Source organism: Photinus pyralis, unplaced genomic scaffold, assembly GCF_008802855.1.
Source record: "Photinus pyralis isolate 1611_PpyrPB1 unplaced genomic scaffold, Ppyr1.3 Ppyr1.4_LG4, whole genome shotgun sequence".
Taxonomy (NCBI): domain Eukaryota; kingdom Metazoa; phylum Arthropoda; class Insecta; order Coleoptera; family Lampyridae; genus Photinus; species Photinus pyralis.
In genome coordinates, this window is record NW_022170511.1 from 24,939,356 (window position 1) to 24,950,122 (window position 10,767).

Genomic DNA, 10,767 nt, shown 5'->3' on the forward strand with positions numbered 1-10,767 from the left:
ATTCATAATTTTCAAGGGTTTCGAAGAGCTTTCTACGGACTTTAATAGACATGGGCGTTTACATAATGTTGCCCAGTCAAACTAGGTTAAATTAAAAAAATTATAGTTTTCAAATTAGACCAAGATGTTCTTTGAATCTTCCTCTTGAACATATCCACAAACTACGTTTAGGGGGTACGCAACATACCACCATTTTGAATTTTTGGTTAAGAATTTAAAATACCGAATTTTAGGTTTAACGTTTTAATATTCAAGAGCCTTTAAAAGTGCAGATATGAAAAAGTATCAATAAACTCAAATAATACCACAAACTTAGCGCGCGCTCTTCCGAGTATCTGAAAACCTTTAGAAACGTTTTAAGAGTTTGACTGTGATTCCAAAGGTTTTCAAGAACCGCGAAAATACTCCTAATGTCCTCTGAAAACTGAAAAGGAACCTTTTAACTAATTTTTTACATTTTTTTTAAAGTAGTTCAATTACAACAAAAGTAGTTGCAATGTCACGTATACAACTATTCAACAACGCGAACGCCTAAATTTAAGGTTATGTCATCTGGGGCTTGTCCATATGAATTATGAGCGAAAACGTTGGTTATTGCGTGCTAATTAATAATATAGCATTAATTTAACGTTTGTAGTGCCTTTATTTTGCATAAGTTGCTTCTAAAGCAAGTTAAATGGTACGCTAAAAACCGCTTTATGTGCCCGTAGAGAATGCGCTTATCTGCTGTTTTCGCGTTTTTATATTAAAAGAGTGACCGACTTTCGTTTTTCAAGGATCACACGCTGTCGAACATACCTCCTCCCGGATTTGGGCCACCTCCGTCGACGATGCCGACCCCACCGATGATGCCACCCGTTCATATGCCACCGATGGGCGGCTTTCCGCCCATGATACCATCGTTCAGCGTACCGCCGCCCGGCTTTAACTCGTTTCCGCCTCATCCGACCCAAGGACAGGAATGGACAGAGCATAAGGCACCCGACGGTAGGACGTACTACTACAACGCGCTCACTAAGCAAAGTTCCTGGCAGAAACCTGACACGTTGAAATCCGCAACCGAGGTAAGCGAGGGCGTGGCCCAACTCTCTTCAACTGTCAATTTTAAGCTGCTACTGTCGCAATGCGCCTGGAAAGAGTACACCGCCGATAACGGCAAGGTCTACTATCACAATATCAACACAAAGGAGTCGCGCTGGGTCATTCCGCCCGAGCTGGAAGAAATAAAAAAGAAAATCTCGGATGAGGACAACAAGCGGCCATTGACTCCACCGGTCGCCGAGGTCGCCAGTCCGCTATCGGTGCACACAACTACGGGGGGAAATACGCCAACCATCAGTTCGCCGATTACCACCAATTCTGCGAGTAGGTTACGGTGTTTGACCGAGCACTTGTATACAGTTCACTTTTTAGGCATAAGTCCAGGCGGTAAGAGCGCCTTGGAGTCGGCGATGGCGGCTACGTTAGCCGCGATCAACTTGCCGACACCCCCACCCAAACAAGGTGAGCTAACTCCGGAATTTTGGAATTTTGAAACAATTTTGTAGATGAGGATTCGAATTTATCGACGCACAGCATACAACCGCCCGCCGAATCGCGTAATTCCACACCCGAACCGCGCGTCTTCAAAGACAAAAAGGAGGCGATGGAAGCCTTCAAGGACCTGCTGAAGGACTGCAACGTCGCGTCGAACGCCTCCTGGGAGCAGTGCCTGAAGGTGATCATAAACGATCCGCGCTACGAGACGTTCAAGAAGTTGAACGAGAAGAAGCAGGTGTTCAACGCGTACAAGACGCAAAAGCAGAAGGACGAAAAGGAGGAGAATCGGCTCAAGGCGAAAAAGGCGAAGGAGACGTTGGAGGATTTCCTGCTGAATTCGGATAAAATTACGTCCGCCACAAAGTACTATCGTTGCGACGAAATCTTCATTAATTTGGAGGTGAGTGGTCTGGTTTTTTTAATTTTTGAAAACAAAAATAGCCCAAATAGCCATAGGGATCACAAAGAAATTGTCCACACTGTACATATGTAGTTCAATATTTCATTTTTTGAAGATGAGTGGAGTGCTAGATGCTTAAAGAAGCATTTTTCTTAATTTTTGAACAGCTTCATATTTTTTGAAAGAAAAAACAGCCCAAATAACCTTGGGACTTAAAAAAAAATTGACCGCGCGGTAGGTTTGTAGTTCAATATTTCATTTTTTGAAGATGAGTGGAATGGTAGATGCTTAAAGAAGCATTTTTTTAAATTTTTGAACAGTTTCATATTTTTTGAAACAAAAAACAGCCCAAATAACCTTGGTACTTCGAATAAAATTGTCCGCGCGGTAGGTATGTAGTTCAATATTTCATTTTTTGAAGATGAGTGGAGTGGTAGATGCTTAAAGAAGCATTTTTCTTAAATTTTGAAACAGCTTCATATTTTTGAAAGAAAAAACAGCTAAATAACCTTGGAACTGTCAAAAAAAAATGGTCCGCGCGGTAGGTATGTAAGTTCAATATTTCATTTTTTTGAAGATGAGTTGTAGTGGTAGATGCGTAAAGAAGCATTTTTTTTAATTTTTTGAACAGTTCTATTTTTTGAAAAAAAACAGCCCAAATAACCTTTGGGACTTAAAAAAAATGTCCGCAGCGGTAGGTATGTAGTTCAATATTTCATTTTTTTTGAAGATGAGTGGAAGTGGGTAGATGCTTACAAGAAGCATTTTTTCTTTAATTTTTGAACAAGCTTTCATATTTGAAACAAAAAACAGCCTCAAATAACCGTGGTACCTTCAAATAAATGTCCGCGGCGGGTAAGGTATTATAATTCAATATTTTCATTTTTTGAAAGATAGTGTAGTGGTAGATTGCCTAATGAATTAATGGAAGCATTTTTTTTTTATTTTTTGAAAACAGTTTTCATATTTTTGAAACAAAAAACAGCCCAAATAAACCTTGGGACTTCAAAAAAAATTTGTCCGCCACGGTAGGTATGTTAGTTCAGATATTTCAATTTTTTTGAAGTGAGCTGTAGTGGTAGATGCTTAAAGAAGCATTTTTTTTAAGTTTTCGGAACAGTTTCATATTTTTTGAAACAAAAAACAGCCCCAAAATAACATTGGGACCTTTCAAAGAAAATTGTCCGCACGGTAGGTATGTAGTTCAATATTTCATTTTTTTGAAGGGTGAGTGTAGTGGTAGATGCTTAAAGATAGCATTTTTAAAAAATTCTGAACAGTTTCATAATTTTTTGAAAACAAAAAACAGCCCCGATACCTTGGGACTTCAAAAAAAATTGTTTCGCGGGCGGTAGGTATGTAGTTCAATATTTCATTTTTTGAAAGATGAGTGTAGTGTAGATGCTTTTAAAAAAGAAGCATTTTTTTTAAAATTTTTGAACAGTTTTCATATTTTTTGAGAAACAAAAAAACAGCAACAGCCCCAAAATAACCTTGGGACTTCAAAAAAAAATTGTCCGCGCGGTAGGTATGTAGGTTCAATATTTCATTTTTTGAAAGAGAGTGGAATGGTACGATGCTTTAAAAGAAGCATTTCTTTTAAATTCTTGACACGTTTTCATATTTTTTTAAACAAAAAACAGCCCCAATAACCTTGGGCTCAAAAAAAAAAATTTGTCCCGCGCGGTAGTAGTAGTTCAATATTTCATTTTTTGAAGATGAGTGGAATGGTAGATGCTTAAAGAAGCATTTTTTTTAAGTTTCGAACAGTTTCATATTTTTTGAAACAAAAAACAGCACAAATAACCTTGGGACTTCAAATAATTTGTCGGCACGGAAGGTATGTAGTTCAATATTTTTTATTTTTAACGTGAATATTCCCCAAATCTGTGTCACAGATGGTCATAAGAGGGTAAAGAACTACTTTCTAATTTTTTGAAAAGAAGCTCAGCGCAAATAACCTTGGAACTTAAAAAAAAATGGTCACGCGATCCGTATGTAGTTCAATATTTAATTTTTTTGAAAATGAGTGGGGTGGTAGATAATAAAGAAGAATTTTTAAAAATTTTTGAATATGAACATTCTACAAATCTTTTGCACAGAAGGAGGGTAGAGAAGTACTTTCTAATTTTTTGAAAAAAAGTACAGCGCAAATCACCATGGAACTACAAAAAAAGGTCCTCACAGCCGAGTAATGGAGGACCATTGAAAACGAATACTGCACAAATCGTGGCACAATGTTGTAAATTTTGATCCTTTGCTTCAACAGGTGTGGCAATCTGTGCCCGATTCCGATCGGAGAGAGATTTACGAGGATGTCGTTTTCGCCTTGGCCAAGCGAGAGAAAGACGAGTCTAAGGTACTGAAGAAGCGCAACATGAAAAAACTGGCGGAGGTTTTAGACAACATGGCCGACATCAACTACGATACGACGTGGAGCGAGGCGCAGGCCCTGCTGTTGGGGAACACCGCGTTTAAAAACGACGTCAACCTGCTCGGTAAGTAGTCGGGGGTTGGGTTCGTTTGCGTTTACTCGGTGTGTGCTAGCGATGGACAAGGAGGACGCGCTGATCGTGTTCGAAGAGCACATCCGTCAGTTGGAGAAGGACGAGGTCGAGGACAAGGAGAGGGAGAAGAGGCGCTTCAAGCGGCAGTGTCGGAAGAACCGCGACCAGTTCTTGGCGCTGCTCGACGCGCTTCACGAGGAGGGCAAGCTCACCTCGATGTCCCTGTGGGTCGAACTCTATCCGATTATTTCGGCGGACGTGCGGTTCTCCGCAATGCTGGGTACGTTTTTTCAATATAGTAAGTTGGCTTGTTTCGGTTAGTTTTAGATTGAAGTTTTGCGTTTCAGGACAGTGCGGATCGACGCCGCTTGATCTCTTTAAGTTTTACGTTGAAGACTTGAAGGCGCGGTTCTACGACGAGAAGAAAATCATACGTGACATACTGAAGGAGAGGGAGTTTGACGTTAAGATCGATACGTCATTCGAGCAGTTTGCCACCGTCGTCTGTGAAGATAAGAGGAGTGCCAGTTTGGATGCGGGAAATGTTAAACTTACGTATAATTCACTGTTGGAAAAGGTAAGTGACACTGAAAGGAAATTTTTCGTATTTTTTCACCGAACCAAAGACTTACTTACTCCCTTTCCTGATCATGCGCTTTTGGTTTATTTATTCGGCGTATTGGTGGAGATGCTCAATGGGAAATTTATCATATTTGTACGCTCATCAGGTAATGAGAGTTACACCTTACAGCGACAATCTTATCCTGCGAGCTGGTGAGGGTGCCCAAAGGGAAATTTTTCGTATTTGCACACCAAGCCATACGTTCGTGGGCAATTTGAAATTGATTCATAAAACGATTTAACCGAAACGAATTTAAACGGGCGTTGCATTTTAGGCGGAAGTAAAGGAGAAGGAGCGTCTTAAGGAAGAAAGTAAGCGCTTAAAAAAATTGGAGGTTAGCTTTAAAAATCTACTGCGCGAATTAAACGTCGATTACGAACTATCCTGGGAGGAGGTCAAGTCGAAGTTGGAGAACGAGGAGGAGTTTCAGGCGTTCGCGTCGGACAGCGAGAGGGAGAAGGTTTACAAGGTGAAATATTCGCTTTTGCGCGGTGACGCGTAGGTAACCGTTTGATTTAAAGGAATTCCAATACGAAATGGAAGAATCTTGCAGTCACCATCACTCACGATCGCGAAAGTCGAAGAAATCGAAGAAGAGTAAGAAGTACAAGTCGTCCAGCACCAGCGAATCGGAAGAGGAGCGCGGTAAGAAGAGCAAGCACAAGTCGAGAAGCGACACGCCCTCGTCGCCCGACAGCGGAGACGAGTACACCAAAAAGAAGAAAAAGAAGAAGCACAAGAAGAAAAGCGTATCTGTGAGTTCCTAATTTTACTTTTAAGGTTTTTTGCGGTTAAGAACTGTGTGCATGTCTCGATAATGTGTAACTGTTGCACGCTTTTATTTCTTCTTTAAACTGTGTGAGTTATTATTAAATTAAGACTGAAGATTACTGTACGTTATCTTTTAGTAATAAAGAGATCAAGTTAATCGTTTAGTAATAATAATATTTTAGAGCAGCTGCAAAGCGTTTGTAACTCTTTTTGTTTCTGTGATTGCCATAGCGGTCCCCATCTGAGGAACGTTCAAATCACAGGCCGGCCAAAACTCCTGCGACCGGTAAGGGCGAATTCTCCGAGTCCGAATTAGAAAAACAGAGGATGATGTTACTTGCTCAACTTAAGGAACCCGAGAGCGAATGATTTCCGCAATTGCCACAATGTATAATATAGATTTGGGTTTTAGTGTAAGATTTGGTCGTGTACATATAAACAGGGGTGTCGATGTCATTTCAGTGATGAAAATTAAACAAATTTTTTTAGCTGATTCAAGTTTATTTATTATAAATAAATAAATACACACACATCGTATGTACCTACTTAAAGCCTTTAGTGAATAAAATATACTCTGCTAACAACTCTCTCTAATTATAAAAAAAATTGGACCAAACTATTACGATAAATACGAACGATAGTGGAAGTTTTGCCTTAACACGCGTTAAGATCTTTTTGGATCATCAAAGGAGCCATTTATTAGACAAGACTGCCCTTTTTCATTCACTGGGAGCAGCGGTACTTCGAGTTTGGACGTCCCTGGAGATATTGGTGTTTACTTAAGGTTGTAGTGATCTTAACCGGCACTGCAATTTTGACTACCCTTACAGGTGGCAATTACTAGCAGCTCCATCTAACTGTCATGTCAAAATCTCGGCCGTTTCGCGCCCCTATGCTACGACTGAGTGGTACGTTGTGTTAAATTATGGCAATTTTGAAGATTTACTTCCAGGGGGTTTTCAATTCCGTAGGCTACTTGCGCGTCCTCAACACCTTCGGTATCGTGTAACACTGCCGTTTCAAAATTTTGGTTTTGTATTTTGCTCAAAATACAGTAATTTCCACATGTACCGCTTCATGGCGAACGTGAAAGAAGGTATGTCAGCGCCTTGTGCGATAAATAAATTTGGTATACCACGGCATACGGCAGGGAATTTAAAGACAATTATAATATCTGGTCTATACCCCCCAGAAGTAGTGCACCTTAACTTTTTCCATGATAATTGTTTAAAGGACCATAGGTTTATCCTTTTTTGCAGAAACGTTGCTTCTACAGAGCTCCGCAATGTCCTCATTTTACTCGCTTCCTCTTGTTCTTCATCTTCGATTTTGCTACGAAGATAAGAGATCGACACTTTTCCAAACGTTAACCCATTTTGTCACCTTTTTCATCAATCGTGTATAAAGTATTACGGATACAAGTACGTTATCTAGCCAAGATAACGCGATAAGAGTACAATGTAAACAGATAACCTTTAGTCGATCGCCGTCACTCGCAGCGGAATCCAAGGCGTTCCGACGCAAGCAAGATGTTTGGAAACAAAGTGAAGCGCTCGAAAACGTTTAACTCAAAATCGGACCCGGCAACTGCTGAATTGCCAGAATCGTCGCATTTTGCGCGCGCGACGCTGTCAAGCCTCAATTATTCGCGAAGCGTGTACGAAAAGTCAAATGTGTCAAGAATACGTAGGCTGTTTCGAAGCAGCAACTTGGAGAAGCGCAAATCGGTTTCTTTGGACGATGTCGAGCTGCAGAAGGGCGGATTCGATCGCGTGAGACGCGCGAGCATTCGCGGAGACGGTCACATGCAGAACGCGAAAAGTGTCTCCGAGTGCGAAATTCGTTGCGACACTATTTTAGAGTTTAATAAAGTGATCAGTGAGCTGCAGATACGGAATCGGCGGAGGAGTGATAAAGTAAGTTTTTTCAATTTTACCAGGGTGTTTACTGTTGGCGATATAGCTACGCGAAAATATCGCTCGGTTACAAATTAGTCCTTCGAGCCGAATCAAAATGATTTAGGTTTTATCATTGGTCATTTACCCGAAAAAAAACTAGATGATATCTTTCATGGTAGGTATTCTAATTAAAGGTCTCAACAAAGCAACTGGGGGTTTGAGGAGGGGGGGGGGGGAACTGGATTTATCCTTCAATGGTACTCTAATGAAATGTCTCAACGCAAGGAATTAATTTCGACCAAAGAAAAAAAAAGAAAGTAAAAGAACGGAGTATAGAGGGAAGGTAGATTAACGATGGCCATCAGACAGACAGAGACAAGAATGGGCAGATGGGAAAAGCGACCGAGAGTGTGGGATCTGATGAACCGCGCGCGGGGGAAAGATGAAAAGAAAGAGAAAAAAGGAGTGAGACAAGGAATAAACGAATGCAAAAATGAGAAAGTTTCACAATATTTCTCTTTCTTTGGTCCTTGAGCTGAAGAAACGAAAGTAGGAGGGAGATAGAGAGAGGGTGTGAACAGACAGAGGAAGCGCAGAAGTGAGGGTGTGAGAGAGAAAATCCCTTTACGTTTAATGTTCCTTTTTTTATCTGCAGAAAATTTTGAGATAGGGTGAGATAGCGAAAGAAAAAGACAGAGAACGAGGAATATCTGTTTAAGAATATGTATAGGTACCAAATTTGGTTCCAATCGCTTTAGCCGAAAATGAGGGTGCAGACGTAGCGACATCATCGAGATTTTGCTTGATTCGGATTCCTGGTGCTTCTCCGTCCAAAAAGTGGGGAGGGGAGGTCATTTGAGAGAGACAGATAAGGGGGACGGTGACACGGGGACATTTATTTTTGAACGTTGTGTTTTGATTTTCTTTATTTTAGAAGAGATAGAGACAGGAACAAGAATAAAATGGAGGGACAGGTACAGAACCAGCGGTAACATCTGGGGAGATAGGGGGCGAGGAATAGAGAGAGGTGAAGAGTGAGAAAGCAAAAAGTAGTAAGCAAAGTTGAAAACATAGCGGCAGGAGATTAGAAGAGAGAGAAAGCAGAAGAGGAATGGGAGAGAATAAAAGACGAAAATCGAAAGCGTGCGCGAGAAGGGAAATCCGAAGGTAATAAGCGAGGAGAGTGGGATAGAGAAAGGAAAGGGGAGAGAGATTGGTAGTGAAACAAAGTGAAATGGGAAGCGTAAGACGGGAAAGGGAGGAGAGTTTTGAGAAAGAGAAGCAGGTAGAGAAGAGAGTGAGAGAGAAATGGACAAAGAACCAAAGAAGGAGAAATATATAGCGATTAAGAATTGTGGAGGGAGAAGTGAGAGCGCGCGAAAGTTATACAGAAGGGGAGACGGAGAGGACAAGACCGTAAGACCAACTTGGAGCAAAAGAAAGGGGAGTAGGAATGAGCATCTCTTCGAAATTTTATCAACTCTTTTGAAAATTAGGTACTTTGGAATTCCCTTTAAAATGTTCTGGAATCAATCTTAAAGGCACACGAAAGACAAGCAATACTAAAGTCTTATTTTTGCTCGCTCAGCAATTGCGGGAGGCGGTGGTTGGTATTTCCTAATTCTTATAATTAGTTAATTTTTTGAGATAGAGCAAGATAGATTAAAAAGGAAGCGAACAAAAGAAAAAGACAGCGAACAAAGAGTGAGACAGATGAGAGAGAAGGAACACGATACGAACAGAGGAAAAGTACGAAAGTGGGGAGTAGTAGGTACAGAGGGAAACTGAAAAGAAAAGAAGCGAAAGAACGTGAAATAGAGGGAAAGGTATAAAAAGAGCTAAAGAAAAGGAAGCGAGAGAAAAAATGAAAGAGTGAAAGTAACAGGCAGATGACGGTGAATGACGAAAAGAGGAAGAAAATTCGGGACAGAATTGATTACCCCTAGCACTTCCATAGTGATTTTTGGGGAAAGAGAATCAAACGTTGATAAACAGGGCGGTCACCTTCCCTTCATTCCTAGGGGTATGCCATATGTCTAGTCCATAACTTTTGATTGAGACGTCCGATCGAAAAAGTACGAATTGTTTTAGATTCTACGCACCAAAATTAATAAGAAAAAGTGTTTTCCCGAGAAATTTTGGGGTAGTCGATTTTTGGTAAAAAAAGATTATACACTGCCTTTTTTTGAGCCCCCCCAAAAAAATTGTCTCAGATCGACCGGGAAACATTTTCTTATAGAATGTGGCATGTAGAATCCATAATTTCAAACAGTTCCAAGATTGGGCTACTAGTTCAAAAGTTACAGCCCTTTGAATTTTCTTTCGAAATTGGTTTCTAGTCAATAACTTTTGATTGAGAAGTCTGATCGAAAAAGTACGAATTGTTTTGGATTCTACGCACCAAAATTAATAAGAAAAAGTGTTTTCCCGAGAAATTTTGGTGCAGTCGTTTTTTGGTAAAAAAGGAAGGTTATCACTGCCTTTTTTTGAGCCCCGAAAAAAAATTCTCTCAGATCGACCCGGAAAAAAATTTTTCTTGTAGAACGTGGCCTGTAGAATCCATAATTTCAAACAGTTCCAAGATTGGGCTTCTAGTTCAAAAGTTACAGCCCTTTGAATTTTCTTTCGAAATTGGTTTCTAGTCCCATAACTTTTGATTGAGAAGTCTGATCGAAAAAGTACGAATTGTTTTGGATTCTACGCACCAAAATTAATAAGAAAAAGTGTTTTCCCGAGAAATTTTGGTGCAGTCGAATTTTGATAAAAAAAGCCTTTTTTTGAGCCCGAAAAAAAATTGTCTCAGATCGACCCGAAAAAAAATTTTTCGTGTAAGTGCTTACATCATACTTTTTTCGGAAATAGAGTACCTCCGGGGGGTGTGGGGGTATGGAATACCCCCAGCAAAGAGAGAACTTCCAACAATAGATTTTCCTTTATTACCCCTGGCAGTTTCATGGTGGTTTTTGGGAAAAGGTAATCCAACATTTGTAAACTGGACGGTAACAATCCCTTCTTTCCTGGAGGTATTCC

General features: G+C 40.4%; 1 protein-coding gene across 2 annotated transcripts; it reads left to right on the forward strand.

Moving 5' to 3' along the window:
• Window positions 1-776: 776 nt before the first annotated feature.
• On the forward strand, window positions 777-6,332 carry LOC116169754 (pre-mRNA-processing factor 40 homolog A-like; the record flags this gene model as incomplete). Of its 2 annotated transcripts, none has more annotated exon segments than XM_031485915.1 (10): window positions 777-1,064; window positions 1,110-1,365; window positions 1,414-1,503; window positions 1,548-1,939; window positions 4,209-4,437; window positions 4,487-4,744; window positions 4,794-5,023; window positions 5,343-5,537; window positions 5,590-5,823; window positions 6,071-6,332. In XM_031485915.1, coding segments are annotated over 10 exon segments (2,310 nt in total), but the record flags the coding sequence as incomplete, so codon positions are not given.
• Window positions 6,333-10,767: the final 4,435 nt, after the last annotated feature.